The sequence below is a fragment of the Olea europaea genome, chromosome 7 (genome assembly GCF_002742605.1).
Source record: "Olea europaea var. sylvestris chromosome 7, O_europaea_v1, whole genome shotgun sequence".
Classification (NCBI taxonomy): Eukaryota; Viridiplantae; Streptophyta; class Magnoliopsida; order Lamiales; family Oleaceae; genus Olea; species Olea europaea.
The window spans coordinates 20763441-20780821 of NC_036243.1; the positions used below are offsets into that span (position 1 = coordinate 20763441).

Sequence of the window (17381 nt, forward strand, 5' to 3'; positions counted from 1 at the left end):
CCACCCATGGCCACCACAGATGCTACTGTACATATTTTTTTTCCCTCACTCGCGATTTGACCTTCGTGGAAAGGTTGATGGGGTTGGAGGGGTAGTAGGACCTTTGATGAATGCGAGCCCCAGGCAAAAAATTTAAGTGTTATATATAATATGATACAACTCAGTAGTAGTACTTAGTGCAGTAGCTCTCACATTGAGGGTGAATCACATTGAATCGAATGTTGTTCTTGTTTTCATTTTTCTTACCTCGCACTATTAATTGTTCTAAATAATACAAATTATTTGTTTAATCTATAAGGGCGCATTTGATTGCAAGTAGGAAAATTGTATGGAAAGAAAATATTTTCCAGGTAATTCAATTGCCTGGAAATTATTTACATGGAAAAAGTTAATTACACGTGTTTGATTGCCTTAAATTTCAACCTAGAAAATGTTGCAATTTTCCAAATTTTGGTGTTTGATAGCCATTATTTTCCATGAAAATAATCATTTTTCCAACTTTGTCTGTTTGACAACCACTATTTTCCATGAAAATTGTCACTTTTTCCATGGAAAATAGTAGTTTTTTCCCATGAAAATTTGTCAATGTGAGTGATCCAAATTTTAGACATAAATGCAGCCAATTCTTAATCAATCATAATTAATTTAAAAGTTAATTTATGGATAAAAATATGCCAAGAATCAGTACGGAAGATGCAGAAACAAGGTCGAGATGAAATAATTATCCCTAACAATTAAGATTTCTACCACTTACATATTCGTCTTTGCAGTCATAAATAATAATCAGATAATCTATTCAATAAATAATGATGAAATTTCGTCCAATGTATTACATAAAACGAAAATGAAAAAACCCAAAAAAATCTGTATCATAAGAAAATAGCAAATAAAATCAACATAGATGTCATACTTTCGCATGTTTGTTAAATTATCCAACCAAGTCATCTTAAAATAGTGGAGGCGGATCACGGTCCAGATTCTCAAATACTAAATCACGCATGAATTCTTCATCAGTCAAACTCATAAATACTCTAGCCAAACTCTCATCCGATCGAAATATTTTCATTACTTGCATTATGTCACGCTTTTCTATACGCATGCCTTGTAATTTTTCTAGAACCAACTGTCAATTGGTGTGGTTTAGCATATCTAATGTTGCTTGACTCTCCATAGCAATAGCAATTTTTTTGGATGATTCGGCAATGCTTGATAGGGCAACGAGACTCTCATCATTAGGTTGGGTACGTCGACGGCGAACTTTGTTAGTTCCTCCTTCGGCATTACGCTTAGGAGTGCAAATGGGGCTTGGATCTGTATCCTCATTTTGACCATCAACTTCATGCACAGTTTCATCTAAAAAATAGTAAAATAAGAAATTGTTAGAATCTCTAATATAATACGAATTATATAAATTTTTATGTCTGATCTAGTACGTACCATGATCGGGGGATAAAATGTCATTGCCGGTTACAGCACGATCTCCTGTAGCAGAATCATTTCCAAAAATAGCCTCCAAATCATCATAATGAGAACAAAGTTTGGTCCTCCACTTTCCAAATTCTGGTTTGCCCTACAAGAAAAAGAGTGAAATATGTTTTACGCTAGTTAGGGGGCACAATAAATTATATTAGTAATATTGGTCAATGAAATTCTGTACCTTCAACAACTCCTCCCAAGCTAGTACATCGGCTATGACACGTCCAGTGTGAGAATCTAACCCAAAACCACTCATGCTTAACAACTGACGAATTTCAACATATTCTTTTTTCAGAGTTTTCAATTGCGCCCTCACATTCTTATCAGACACCATCACTCTGTATCCATTGTGCACTCTCTCGATTGCTTTGGACACATGAAATGATGAAAAGCCATTGTCACTTCTTTTGTGACTAGACAACACTTGATGTAGTAGTGCAGTTATCATATAACCGTCCATTGCATCACTCCAACATATTTGACGATTCCTAGAATTAGGATCCGCTTGGGTTGAGCTTATTTCCTCCACATCTGAATGAAGGGTTGGTCTAGGAACTAGAAAAGGTGCCGCAGAGCTTTGTCGAGTATTTGCCATGAATTGTATAGTGCAAGATTAATTGTTTACGGTCAACCAATAAATAAGAACATTTAAGAAAATTGCATGTCAACAATGTCTCCAATAACAACAATTTCAATTACAATATTTAAAATTCTAGCAATCTTATGTCAACTATTACAGGACATGGGAAAAAAAACAAAAAATATGCTTAATGCCAATACGTCTTCAATTCAAGCAATTACTACATATGAAAGTCTAGTAAGTTTATATCCATTACATAGAAAAAAAAACAAGATTTCAATCGAAATCAATTCCCGCATTCTGATTGGGAAGATAATCAGCCCACATTAAATCAGCAATCGCATTCCTCTTATTAGACCACACTTCCTGATTTGTGAAAGATATATGAGCATTTGGAGTTTCATCTTCGGGTACATCAACATGCGTAGGGTTAACCTCATCATCACTACTATCTAAGTCGTCCTCCTCACAAACATTTTCAACGTCATCAATCCTTAAGAAGTTGTGGATGGCAGAACAGGCAAGGACTATCTTTGCTTGTGTGTCAATGTCGTGATAGGGTTGATATCTCAAATATGCAAATCTTTTTTTTAGCAACCCAATTGTACGCTCAATAACATTACGTAGAGATGAATGTCGAAAATTGAACAACTCCTTACTATTTTCAGGACGTTGACCTTCGGTATCTCTACAATGATAACGAGTCCTATGGTATGGTGCAAGAAAACCCGAAACCGATGGGAAGCCAGCGTCAACAAGGTAATATTTACCTAGGAAAGAGTTGTTCATATGATGGTAGTTAGGTAATTATTATAACTTATGTGTGGAAGAAATGTTTTCAAAATAGTGACACAACTTACCAACAGGAATTGTTAGCTTATGTCCTTGGCGTAATATTGCACTCCGTAACAATCGACCATCATGTGCAGATCCCTCCCAACCAACAAGCACGAACGTAAATTTCATATCAAATGTGCAAGCTATTAAAATATTTTGGGAAATCACTTGCTTTCTATTGCAATATTTACCTTGCTCCTCTAAAGGCACATACGCAGCTATATGTGTATCATCGATTGCTCCTACGGCATCCTTTAAAAAACAATACTTTTCAAAATAAATGTGAATATTGAAGTTTTAAAAAATATGATGAAATATCTACAAACCACTAACTGAAAAAAGGAGTACCATGGCTGCACATTTTTTTTTGTATGGTGAGTTATGAGGAGTGACATTAATCACAACATCTCTATACAGTCCAAGACAGGCGTGTAAGACTCTGTGAAAGTAAAAACTCATTGTTTGACCTGAGCGAAAGAAAGTAAAACATCCAGCTCGATTACGTTGGTCATGCCTGACTGTATTCAGAAAAATTTCGACTTGTTCCTCAATTCGAACGTATTTACTGTCAACCAATCCATAAGTTCGCAAACGAGCACATAATCTTTGAAATGGACCTATTTTCATCCTAAGGAGATCACGACATATTGTATCACTCGTGCCAAACATTCGTGTAAGTGTTATTTCTCTTTTAGAATTCCAATTTCTATGAGGAGCTCTTGGAAGATGTCGTGCACGACGCCTAAGTTCGTTATATATCACAATCGCTTGTATGACCATTGTCCAAAATAAACATAAATGTTGTCATCGGCATCGACGTTGATTCGTTGTTGAAGCCATGTTATAAACTACCACCGTAAACAAAAATCCAATAAAAATTTGTTTATAAAGAATAACATAACATCATTACAGAATAAAAAGTTAACTGTAGCTACAGGAAAATATGCACAATGGACAACGGTTAATTTATTGTGCATTATATTGGTAATAGATCCATAAATACACGCACCCAAGCCAATCAAAACGCCAGCTGGGTTTAGTTTCTTGAATTTGTTTTTACTTCCTGGACAGTAAACCAAATTATTGTAAATCAAACCATTCCCACTGTCATTGAAATTTGAGATTTCAATCTCAATGACGAGTGCTCAAGATACAAATATGATAAGTTATTCAAAAAATAAAGAACTTAAATAGCAACATTTAAACATCAATTACTTGGTCGATCTCCATCGGAATTAATCATGTCGAGCCTTGTTCAAAGTGTTATAACTATTTAGAAACACATGGTTTTGTAATACAATCATATTAATGCAAGATCAGAAATCAGTTAAACATATTACAGTCAAAAATAAAAATAAAAAACTTTCTGGTATTTCAAATAAACGATTAACACATTCTGAAACTAATTAATCACAATGTCACTTGTAGATACGATATAGAAAGGAAAATTTTTCATAGAGATAGATTGGAATAAATAAAATTCCATAACTAGTTTATACTTTTGTCCTACTGATGTAAATCTTATCTAATCGTTGTGCAACAGACATGTTTTACTAGACTAAAGAACAAATTCCAGCATTACTAGACTAAAGAACAAATTAGTGACTCAACCAATTTCTGAGATTCTACTAACATGTGTGAGGAACTATTCAATTGATGTTACCCTCAAAACCATCGATATAAATACCACTGGATTCCAATTACTCTTTGAATGTAATACAGTAAAAACCAGCAAAAATCATATATTAAAAAAGCAAAAATGATATAGTAAAAACCACCAAAAATGATATATCTCCAATAGAATTAACTATATATTCTTATAACTCACTATCATCACTTTCTGCATCACTATTTAATAATGGTTCATCTTCGCTTCCCGTATCCTAAACCTACATGTTTAACAACTTAATCAGCATAAACTAAGTTTTCTAAATTGTGCTACTTTCTTAATGAGTAAGCAGCAACCTACCATACAAACCCAGCAGACCCAATGCGATCAATGAGTTAATAGGGATCTATCCTTTGATTTGATCTACCATTTTGCAATGCGTTGGTTATTTGATAGGTAAATCCTCATCAAAGCTTATTTAGTGTTAACAATCATGTGAATTTCCTTCCTCATAACTTCATACCAGGGATGTCTTCTTTTGATATTCCCAAACTGCCTCCACTTCCACAGCCCCCATCATTCATACTACATTTAAATTAATCAAGAAACTCAACCATTGAAAGCATAATTCATTCAAGGTCTTCCAATGCAAGTATAGATAAAGACAAAGATTTCATAACTCTGGGAAATCTTAAATGATACATATGCCAACAAAATTGCAAGATTCCACCTCCACCTCCACCTTATAGAACCCGAACCCAATTTCTTTCCAGCTCCACCTCCACCTCCACCTCCACCTTGCAAAGCCCATCACAGAAACAGAATTGGGGGTCATTAAAGAAGAGAAAAATTCTGGAATCCGAGTTCGCATACAATCATGTGGAATCTCAAAATCAAAAAACAAAAACAAATTCCAAAAAATCCGTGTTCGCTTTGTACTCAGTTTAATTAAGAATTACACATATAGAAATCAAATATTGTGAGAGTAACCTGAATCTATGCAGTTACCATCTCGTCGATTTCTTCAAACACGGTCGGTTGAATCGTTGAGAGACGCCTTCCTGGTCGGTCGATTTCTTCTTCGTGTTTCGGTTGAATGAATGTGAGAGACGCTGGTTGGCTCGGTTGAATGGACGAGAGACGGCTTGCTGGCTGAGAATCGATGTGAGAGAGAGAGGTAGCGATTTGTACGTATGGGTGGGTAGGTAGCGATTTGTACGTGTGGGTGGGTAGAGATGAGAGAGAGAGATATTTACGTGGTTGGTTACCAACTAGATTTTTTGGAAGGATTAAATTCCATGGAAAATAAAATTCACTTTCCCCCAAGGAAAATATTTTCCTTGTTTTCAAGGAAAATGTGGTCACGTGACCAAAACAAGGAAAATATTTTCCTTGGAATAAATAATCAATCAAACAAGACAAAAGTAGGAAATTATGTGGAAAAAACTCATTTTCCATGGAAAATGTGTACAATCAAACGCACCCTAACTATTCTGGGACAAAAATCTGGTGGGATAAGATAGGAGACGAAGAAAAGGGTGATTTGAAGAACACAAAATGAAGCCCTTGTCCATCTTGAACTAACCTAAGGTTGACAGGGTGTTGTCAATGTCCTTTATATGATATATTATACTCAGAAATTCTAACATCCGGAGAAACACCGAGAAGGAAATCTCCTTGTTTTACGTCAAAACTATGGGCGGACCCACATGGGGTCAAATGACCTAACAATTTTTTGGCCTTTGACCTTCTTTTTTATTATTTTTTTTTTCAAAAAATAGTTGATCCCTTTACAATCTATCTTGATGCACTCATCACAGAATGTCAAAATATTGCATTCTTAATACCACTTCAAAGTGTTTATGGCCTGATTTTTCGCTCACTAAAGGCGTTCGAAATGGTCAATCATAGTAAAAGTTACGACACGTCAAAATAGACCATTTGAAATTAGTATTTCGAGAATTTCAATAACATGCTAACTTTCAAAATTCCTCAACAATCGTATACTATCCGAATCCACAAATAGTCTATGTCATCTAAAAACTCATTTCAAAAATTTCATCGTTTTCATACTGAATGGTCCAAACGAATATTGAAAATAGTTAAATATGCGTTAAATGTACATCTCAAAAATGACGTCTAACTCTTATTTTCTTTTAAAAAATTCAATTATTTCATTAACGTTTGTTATTTTTGCAAGATAAATTTTTCAATATAATTTATATCATTTTATTAGAAAATTTTATATGGAATATGATATCAAAAATTTCAGGATCTTTACGGATTAAATGTAATTTAAATTACTTTCGAATTGCATTTGCTTTAAATTTTTCATTTACTTTCTTAATTAAACTTGGATTTTATTTCAATTCATTTACGTTCCACATTCAATTTGATTTACTCACTGTCGGCTCAACATTCATCAACGAACTGGCAAAACCCCGTTTGGTTCCCATTTTTCTCAAAATGTATTTTTCTCTCTTTTCTTTTCAACCACACATTTTTCATTAAAATTATATTACACGCAAATTTAAAACTTTTCATCCACACATTATCCTTCAATCTACTATTCTAAAATTCATTTTTCCTTAAAAATACGTGTCAAACACCCTCTAAATCAAGCTATGCAAGTAGCAAAATCTATTTAATAATATTGATAAAGATATAATTATACAACATTTTTAAAGTATCAAAATACATATTAACTTATTTTCATTAATATTATTTTTTTAAAAAAATTATATTTTAATTTTTGATCCCACAGTTGTAAAAGTCTGGTCCGCTCCTGGGACTCAAAACTGCTGATTAATTTTCTTGAAATAACACAGTAATGTTAGGGTTTGAGAACATGTACAAAACAGTTGTGTTTGCTGAATAATTGTAGAAAATAAAGAAATGGAAGACAAAAGGGCCAGGATGTCTACACAACAGGGGCTAACAAATTTTCAACACTTTTCTATTCTGTAGATTTTATTAGCGAGTCTCAATTGCCAAAATAATGATAAACAAGTGAGTTGACTAGCAGTTCACCTTGAAGTGGCTTCACACGCCTATGAAATCGAGCTAGAGATTTTCTGTCACACACACTGCAGCATCTAATTTTCTTTTTATGGTGAACTGAACTGACACTCTTGTATAGAAAGTATTTTCAATACCATCGTCACAGTTCCTGTTGTTGCAAAGCAGAAGAAACTAGAACTAATCAGCAGAAACCATTTACAAGGAGAAATTTTGCAGAATATATGCTTTGATGCTTGAAAAAATAATAATAATAATAATAATAATATGCATACATGGCTAAAAAATGAATCCACTTTTAAGAGGATCATACTCAATAGATTACATAAGGACTAAGGAAAGAGGGAAATTATGGCTGCTGTCTCCAACCTTTGACAAATATGGTGCAGTCTCCAATGATTGTTCTTTTTGAGATCTGAATCCCCAAAATTTGACAAATTTATCCTTTAAAAAGGAGACTTTTAGTGGAAAACTAATGGTTTCCATCAAGTGGGATCATCATGCATCAAGGATGAGAAGTTGAAGATCTTTATTTCTGGCTCTAACTTTCCAGATAACATTAATATTGACAGCATATAAAGAAGACTCAAGTCATTCTAGGTTTCTAATAAACATTGTCTTGAAAGATTTGAAACCGAAGTCTTATTCATTATACATCCTACACGGTACAAGATGCCGTATTCAACATTCAAAATGGACTAACACTTCCATAAGAACTTGTCCATGGGTATATTGATGCCTAGAAATAGCAACTCCAGAATGAAATAGGAATCTCAAACCTTAAAGATAGACAAGGCTGGAAGAGCAGCTTCCACGAAAAAGAAGAGCACGGGAAATCTATGTGACCCAATTTATCGGACAAGTCACACTATTCGCCAACTCAAGGTGCGTCCATGACTTCAAGCTGGTGCTTTTGAAGAAGGCAATGTAAAACTAAGTAGTCCAACCAACCCACTTTATTAGGGGATTTAATGGCTTCGATTTTTCAGATACAGAATCACTGGCTTTACTATTGATGAGAGAGTAAGTTGTAGCAAAAATGATACAAGTACAGGCAAGTTATCACAGAATGCGTACATAATTTCGAAAATGGAATGACGTCATCAATATTTGAAATGAAAAAAAAAAAGAAAAAAGAAAAACAAAACCGAGCAACAAAACCCGCAATAACATTATCCAGATGGTTTGAAGCGTTTTCCCATTTCCCCCAAATCCGGCGTCTCTTCCATTTCCCTCAAATCATCCAAGGAAATTTCTTCCTCATTTCTTCCAAATCACCCACGAAATTTCCTCTCTATTCACCTAGAACACTTTTCCTATCGCTACGTGAAGCGTAGTCTGGCAGCAAACAGGAAAATCGACGCCGCATTCAGCGAGAATCTTCTAAGCCGCAGTCGCCCCCCGCCATTGCCACGCTAAGAAGTTTTGTTTCTGGTATTGTACATGGATTTCGACATAAAAAATTTTAGTACGCCTTCGTTTTGGTTCTGAAAGTTTCAATTATGAAAATGCTACATGGATTTCGACATAAATTTTTTTAGTACGCCTTCGTTTTGGTTCTGAAAGTTTCGTATTATGAAAATGCTCGTAAGCTCATGTGGCTGGTAATGCCTAAACTGTATTTCTTTCCCCCTTCTATTATTGATGTGAATCTTGTGGTAATGCCTTGCATATGAGATTTTGTCGGTAGTTTATTTATGTGTAATGGGAACGCGGCATTAAGTGTTTCATCAAATGTTGAAATGAATCTAGTAAAAAAAGGAAAAAGGAGAATACAAGAAAGAGCGAGTTCTTGGATAGCTAGAGTGAAGACTGATGAGGGATGATAAATATGGAAATATGGTAATATTAACTCGATGCTTTCCTTTCGAATATCTTTCCTAAGCTTTCTCGTTACTCCTCCCTATAGTGCTTAATTTTTACATTGATATTGTGTTAATGTTAGCAATTGAGATTGAATACAGTTTATTAGTTGATGTGGGATTTTGTAATTGAGATGAATTCATCTTTCTTTACTTGTTTTTGCAGCCTAGATTGACTACAATGAGAGGAAGAATTTAGGAGTATGTCATAGTTGTAGAAGCAATACTCACTACTTTGGAGAATGCCAAACAAAGTGCCGATGTCCTTCATGTAAACACGGATATCGAAAGTGTTTTGAGGTCGAACGGGATACTCATAACAAAGGCCGATTGTTCTTCACTTGTAGTAACGATTGTGGATATTTTGACTGGGTGAACGAAGATCTTCCAAGCGGGGAGTCAAGTTCCATTAATGAAGCGGTGAATCATGAGTCCAATGTTGAAGATGAAGAGTTGCCAAGACTCTTTGACAGTCTAGCTCGAATTAGCGAGAAACGAGCCTTGGACATATCAATGCACTTGAGTTTTAGCAAGGGAAAAGGCACACTAAAGTGCGATGGGAAAGGGAAGGGTTCAAGTTGAACGGTTTATTTGAAGTTGCTTTATGGATGTATATGTAAGCTGCAGGCTGTAGTTGAACTTGGTTGCTGTAGGCTGTAAGATGTATGGATAATCTTATCAAAATTGTTCGATCGTTTTACATGATTCGTATTAGGTTTGTTGTAATATATGTCATGGTTGCTACAACTTTATGATAGACTTCTTCTCGTTTTTGTTTGCAAACATGTTGGTTGAATTGTTTAACTTTATGATAGGCTAGTGTGAGCATTCAACCTTCTGAAGAGTCATACATTAATATTAGGATAGCTGAGACAAATCACAGAAACACCTGCAACTCCCTCGCGCTTTGTATGCATAAAATAGAGTTAATTTTTCATCCAATGAATTTTTTTAATCTTTCGAGATTTTCAGAGAGAGCTTGCGAGGAAATGTGGGAAGGGACTACTGGAGCTCTGCAAAGGAAGAAGGGCGACAGGATATCACAGATGATGCTAAATTCACAATCGACAGCCATATCCGTTAGAAATAGAATCATGAATTTGTAGCATATAATTCATGGTATGATTACAATCTGAACAAATTTAGAAAAATATTATTTTCAACAATTGTATTTCAGCAGCAAAATTTAACCATCTATGCATTGTTCAAACAAATTCTTTATAACTAAATCCTACAACAACCGTTCATCTCTCTTCCTCTCAATTTAGCAAAGAAAATAACACATTCTATAAGTGAAAAAATTAAAATAGGCAGCAAACATGGTGTGGTGTTTATAAACACAGAATGCTTGCAATAATTTGTGTAGGACTATAATCACGTTGCTCATGCCACATGCAGCTCATGATGCGAATAGAACTCTAAAATCTCCCGTCTGCCCCAGATGGAGAGCCAAAACTTTCAGAATCACGAATATATTAATGAGAGGAGTAGCTAAACCTTGGATTTCAAACATCCTTCAAGATTCTCGAGTAGCTCCGGCTACAAGAAAGCTTGAAAACTTTCCTTCCAACTCTTCAAGCAAATCATGGTATTCAACAAATGATGGGTGTGTCTGCATATTTTTTATAACATGGCAAAACCAGAGTGAGCAACGTAAAAATGATTAAGAACTGCTGTCATAATTCCATAAAAATCCGTACCTTTAGAGTAATGCTATAAGCTTTCCACAAAGCACTAACACAAAATTCATGACTTATATGAAAGAAATATAAAAAACACTCTGATGTCTAACAACACCAAAAAATTAATCAAAAAACAAGTTTTCTGGTGTCTAACAACACAAAATTCAGTGAACGGCTTTAAAGGATTTCAACTAATCAAAAAACACCATAAATTAAGTTAGCCACAGGTGAACCACACAAGAAGTTTTCACAAAATTATCCCAATTCACAACCGATGTCTAACAACACCAAAAAAAACTAAGTGGACATCAATAAACAGACCTCGCATTGGTGGGCATTACTGTCATTTAGCCACTGAAGTAAGCAATCCTGGGATCAATATTTGTCCAAAAAGATGGCAGTGACCTTGCCTGGATTATGTGATAGATAAATAAAAATTTAGGGTAGCAAGAATGCAAAAAATGGCAGTGACCAGTTGTTCAACAACACAATTTGTGTTAAATAATCTGTGCCATTAGAAGCCTACAAATGCATAAATTCAAAAAAAACTTGAAGCATAAAAGCATTGCAAAAGTCTAGTAAAAGACACAACACAACAGATAAAGAACATTGAATCCGACAAGCAATAAATGAATTTAGTGTGACTTTTAACATAAACAAAGCGTAATTGGAAGAACTATCAATAGGCTTATGAACTGTCAAAAACTTGCAACATCAAAATTCTATAAAGTAGTGTGACTTTTAACATAAACCAAGCTATAGATCACCAAAATGAATTAATTCTAGTGCCAATATTTTTCTTCATTCGATCAAAACTCGAGACCAAAATTCCGTTCGATCAAAAAGTTGCAATAATCTTTTTCTCCCCTCCACGGCCACCAGTCAAAAGAAGCCTGTGGAACCTTCACTGGGCAAATGTTGAGAGTAGTTTGGCATGACATCACCTAAGTGAAAAGATAAATAGTTACAATGTCGCAATATACGAAATTATCAGACATAAATACGTATGAAACCCGAGCAATATATTACCTTGAGCATTGATTATGACATTTGTTGGTGGCAACGTCTGACTAGCATTGTAGGCCTACATGGAAAAACACAATTTTAAGCAACTTTGACCGTGTAGCGGACCTAAAACAATTTACTCACCAATAGGTTTTGTGACGATGATAAGGGTGACGGCCTAGAACTCTGAGAAGGTTGAGATGCCTGGACAGTTGGTGTTGCCTCTTGTGTACAACAAGGCCTAGCTCTCGATTTTTTCCCCTTGTTTGACAATGAAGTGACCTGGATGTTTAGCAATAAAAATAATCATTTTGTGCACGCAAATTTCCATAAAAATAATTTCGAAAATTACCTTTTCCAATGGACCCTTCCGCCGACGTTTCGTAGGCGCACCCTTTCTGCTTGATGATATAGGGTCTAATATGCTGGTGGTGCTAGTATTCAGTAAATCGTTACAAGTCGAGCCCATGTTTGTCATATTTTGCAAACAGCCAGCGTTTCGGATACTCGATATCGACATCCGCAAAGCTGATGCTTGAGATTTTATCCAATCCATTATACTACGGGTCCAACTGTCATCATTTGCTGCAAGGTCTGCAACCTCTGAAAAAGCCATACCTCAACTGTTCGGGGGTACTCACCAATCCATCGTAATTTACTGCAACCCTTGTGTGTGCTCTACTGACATCTCTTCTCCACCTCCTGAGTATATACCTATCTGGCATCGTCATAATGTCATTACGAATCAATATTGCGATCACATGCTTGCAAATGATTCCTCGAAACTCAAATAGATGACAACTACAAATCAACTCGCATGACTCCCTCCGAAGTGACACGTGAAAAGTTTTCTTCTTCCTATGCTCCTGATATACAACATGTTACCGCACATCGTAGGTCGTCCAAAAATGATCATTGGTATTTTCAGATACGATGTCACAATATACTTTCCCAATGAACTCTTGTTGAACTTCCTTGAACTTCGAAATGGTGTATACTGTTTGAAATTGTTTTTCCATTTCAAATGTCGTTGCACAGGGCACCATTTGGGAAAATGACCTGAAATCGACCTGGAACTCTTTCTCAACTTTACTTCTCAGTGCTCTTTCATATTGTTCCACGAACTGCTTCAACGAAGTCTTTAAATGCACGTACCCATCAAAAAATGTATTCATACTCTCAGATCGTTGGGTTGTTGACATCCCTGCCAAGAATGTAGTCTTCAAATAACATGGAACCCATCGATTCCTATTCTCATACAATCTCGATAACCAATCATTATCATGTAAGTCATATGTATCAAGCATCGATCTCCAACCTTCTTCGAATTCGTCAACAATATTTGAGTCATACACCAACCCATGTATAGCAGCAAAAATTGAGCTCTTCTAACTGTGGTAGCCAAACTTTTCTGGCAATTTCTTCATAATGTGCCAAAGACACCATCTGTGCTTCGTTTTCAGAAAAACTATTTCAATGGCATTTTGCATTGCCCGATCTTGATCAGTAATGATCCCTCTGGGTGCTTCACCATGCATGCACTCAAGCCACGTCCTGAATAACCACACAAAAGTCCCTGTTTCTTCATTTGATAACAACCCACAACCGAGTAGTGTACTTTGTCCATGATGATTCACCCCAACAAAAGGGGCGAAGGGTATGGCATACTTATTTGTTATATACGTGGTATCGAAAGTGACCACATCACCAAATTCTTTGTAAGCTTGCCTGCATTTGTTATCTGCCCAGGAAACATTCTTTAGTCGTGACTCACCATCTAAATCCATACTAAAAAAAAATCCTGACCACCTTGCCTGCATCTTTGAAAAGTACGCCTGTAATGCAATGGCATCTCCTTCTCCAAGGCGTAATCGTCTCTCTTGGTCAACATAGTTCCGACAATCTCTCTCCAGAAAAGTCGTATTCTCATACCCACCTGCTTCCCCAACTGCGGAGTTGTAGCTCTTGTGTAAGGGAATTCCTGCCATATCATTCACTTGGAGTTTTCGCTTCACACTCGCACTCAAAATTCGGCTGCATCGGTACAATCTAGACTTTGAAGGACTTGTCTTATGATTATGATCAAGGTACACTTTGTTAATTCTCCAAACTCCAAGATTATCTAAGGACATAGATATTCTTGCTTTGCAATCAGTCTGAATTGTTGGTAGCGGCTTCAATGAACCGCCTGTAGCATAATTCCTTCGCCCTTTGCGACTACATGTGAAAGTCACGTATCTCATAACTCCATCATCACCTTTTTTCGAATTCCTTTTTCGAACTAGAAAGCCTACAGCGTAAGCATATCTTTTGTAGAACGCCAACATTTCATTCTCATCATTAAACATCATGCCTACCTCAGGCTCAGAGGCAACATCTCCTGCTACATTTTCATTGTCCAATATGTTCAAATTATGCTGGATATTCTCGCTGTCATAGTCAGCCAACACATCATGATTCTCATCTTCCATAATTTCTTTTCCTGAATAGAGTAAAAAAAATGAGAGATTTATATGTACAGAGATAATCAAAAATATATATGTACAGAGATAATCAAAATTGCAATATCATGTACAGCCAAATGAATATCAAATCAAAGCCCACTCTACTCAATTTAATTTGAATCCCAATATTTGAGACACATCATTTTTCAAATTAGACTGTGAACCAAAAAAAATTTGAAAACCCAGGTGGTTTCTCTATATGATTAAACCATTGAAGAGGTTAATTTAGTGTGATCTTCATGATCTTTAACCATGAAAATTTATGGGAATGTGAATTAGCAGGGAAATAATAATAAAAATTCAGCACGAATTTTAATTTAGCAGAATGTTAAAATTTCTAAAATTTAGAACTCACTTTTAGATTATTTTTTTTAATTGCTCTTATTTTACAAGAACTGGAAATGTCTTTTCTCATACTTTCTATTCCATAAGTTATTCTTTTCTAATCTTATAGACACTCCAGTTTTTAGTTTTTTACTCGCTTAGCCTTTAGGGAATCGAACAGTAGACTGAAGATGACCGCACTCAACAAGGATACAACTTTCATTTACTCAAGGAGTGAAATTATTAGTTCTCGAGTCCTTTCTCCACGCCTCAAAAATTATTACTGTTAAAGACTTCAAGATGGTTTCGACTATGGCAGATTACGCTTGGTAAGTTACCTTTGGTATCTTCTTATCTTTCAATTTTTTCCCTAGTATTTCTTATTTAGCCATGTTTGATACAACATAAAGCAGGGAAAACTCCTTCAAATGACGCAACCCTTAATTGCTGCCCCTGTAGTTAATTAAAACTCAACATAAACCAGGGAAAAATCTTCCTCCATTGCTGCCCACTTAATTGCTTACCCATCCAATAAAGCATAAAAGCAACCAAAACAAGGAAATGCACAAACGGGAAGAATTTATGTAAGCAACATTTATATTTTATGCTGGAGAAAAACTCGAAATCAACGAAGATGCAAGAATGAAAAGAGTAATAAAAAGGGATTATTTTCTGGGTAAAGGGAAAGAGGGTTTGGTGACTGCAGATTTTGGACACATTGACAACCCAACAAAGAAGATGAAACAATACCTTTGTCTGCCATTTTGGGTGACTGAAGATTTTGGAGTTCTTGATGAGAATGGCGTCGGAAAATGCTCGGAGATGCGTCAGTCACTTCACCCGGAATTTTGGTAGGACGACACGGGGGAGTCGTTAGTGGCGGGAGTCGATGCCAATTTTGGGAGAAGAGTGGGCTGAAATGCTGCGCCCTCCCGCATTTTTGTTTTCTTGTTTTTGTGTTTTTTTTTAAGTGTGCCACGTCATCAAAATTTGAAAATCTATAGTGCTCCTGTAATGACTTCCTGTACTTATATCACTACTCAAGTTGTAGAATTGTCATGTCAACAGATCTCACTATGCAACAGATTTGGCTCAGCATGACAAATGCAGAATGTTATTTATGTGTTTATTCTTCCATGAGCATTCAAAAGCAACAAAAGCAATCAGATGATACCATTGTTTTACTAGATTTCGGTGATGCCAATGTCTCTATTGAGTAGGCCATCTAACCATCTGATTGCTACAGCAAGGTAGTATTTCGACTCCTGAAATTACAATTAAAGGATTATATTACAAGGACGCAATAAACTGAATAACTTATTTTATTTATAACCATGCAAAGTCATTAATGGATTATCATAAGAGAAAATTATTTATTTACCTTCCAATTTTGACATTTATTTTAGGAAACATAATTAAGGGTTTGATTTAATAGCTTTTATTATATATTTTCTACTTGGAATAGGATTCTTGAAACCCTGTATAAAGGGCCTTATGCGATGTAATTCAAACAATTTTGATAGTGAAATAAATTGATATTCTATCCCAAATTCTATCTATTCTCTCCCTCTTATTCTCTCTTTTCAGCTTCTGAAAATGCCATGCAAGGATGAGACTCTGGGATATTGAAAGGAGCCAAAGTTTTATAAATCCTTTCACAAAATACATAGATTCTCCATGTTGAAATCAAAGAGAAGATTCAAAAGGCCGAAGCGTATCTTGATCCATAGTTGTTAGTATTCCGAACGGGTTAAGATCTTCCAACTGTTACGTGATTTCTTGAAATCTTCTTCTCTGTTGATGAAGATGCAAAGAACTGTGAATTCACGTTCAATTGGAGACCATAACCCCATAAGAAATAACTTTAAGTTGGCAGTTATTAATTTTGTGTTATTTCAAATCGTCTCCTCATCAATTTAAAATAACATTCTCCGATCTCAATACTTTATTCCCATAACATTTAATAGACCTTTAGTCCAAAAAATAAACTTAATAGATCACTTTATCAACTAAACTTTAAAATGGCACCACACATTTTAATATGTAAACATGTGTGGCCACATACGTTGAATTTTTTCCAACAGAGACTAGCATGAAAATAATTGTTTCCTGAAACTGAAAGATTTGTGCTTTTGTCAAGACACCAGGAAGATTGAGAAGAAAATATATGAAGTTTAGGTATCCAATTCATGCACTGCTTTTTATCATCCACCTCTATAAAAAGACAAACAAAGAGCAAATATCATTTGCATTTTGCATCACCACTTCTTCATCTTCAATTTCTTCTCTCTTTTTACTTACCTAACTTAGTTGTATATCTATCTTTTTATGGCCTGAATTAAACCATTCAGACTCCATTTCTCTTAGTAGTCTTCCTACCATGACTTTTATTTCCTTATGTGTATGTAAATATTAGAACACCATATCAGTTCGAACAAATAACTAATATTACCATGAGGAAGTTCTGGTTCATCAAACTAAATA

The 17381-nt window shown here is 35.3% G+C and overlaps 2 protein-coding genes and 1 long non-coding RNA gene across 3 annotated transcripts; all 3 read right to left on the reverse strand.

The window, feature by feature from the left end:
* Positions 1-1126: 1126 nt before the first annotated feature.
* Positions 1127-2071, reverse strand: LOC111398052. Its single transcript, XM_023025007.1, has 3 exons — positions 1658-2071; positions 1438-1570; positions 1127-1353 (listed from the first exon to the last, which is right to left on the reverse strand). Exons 1-3 carry the CDS (start codon positions 2069-2071, stop codon positions 1127-1129), a joined length of 774 nt encoding a protein of 257 aa, XP_022880775.1.
* Positions 2072-2766: 695 nt separating this feature from the next.
* Positions 2767-3213, reverse strand: LOC111397719. Its single transcript, XR_002703316.1, has 3 exons — positions 3085-3213; positions 2917-2989; positions 2767-2826 (listed from the first exon to the last, which is right to left on the reverse strand). It is a non-coding gene; the product is annotated as an uncharacterized LOC111397719 (long non-coding RNA).
* A 9511-nt stretch (positions 3214-12724) lies between these two features.
* On the reverse strand, positions 12725-15425 carry LOC111398053 (protein FAR1-RELATED SEQUENCE 5-like). The gene is made up of 4 exons (XM_023025008.1): positions 15422-15425; positions 13463-14551; positions 13140-13387; positions 12725-12787 (listed from the first exon to the last, which is right to left on the reverse strand). Exons 1-4 carry the CDS (start codon positions 15423-15425, stop codon positions 12725-12727), a joined length of 1404 nt encoding a protein of 467 aa, XP_022880776.1.
* Between the last annotated feature and the right edge of the window lie 1956 nt (positions 15426-17381).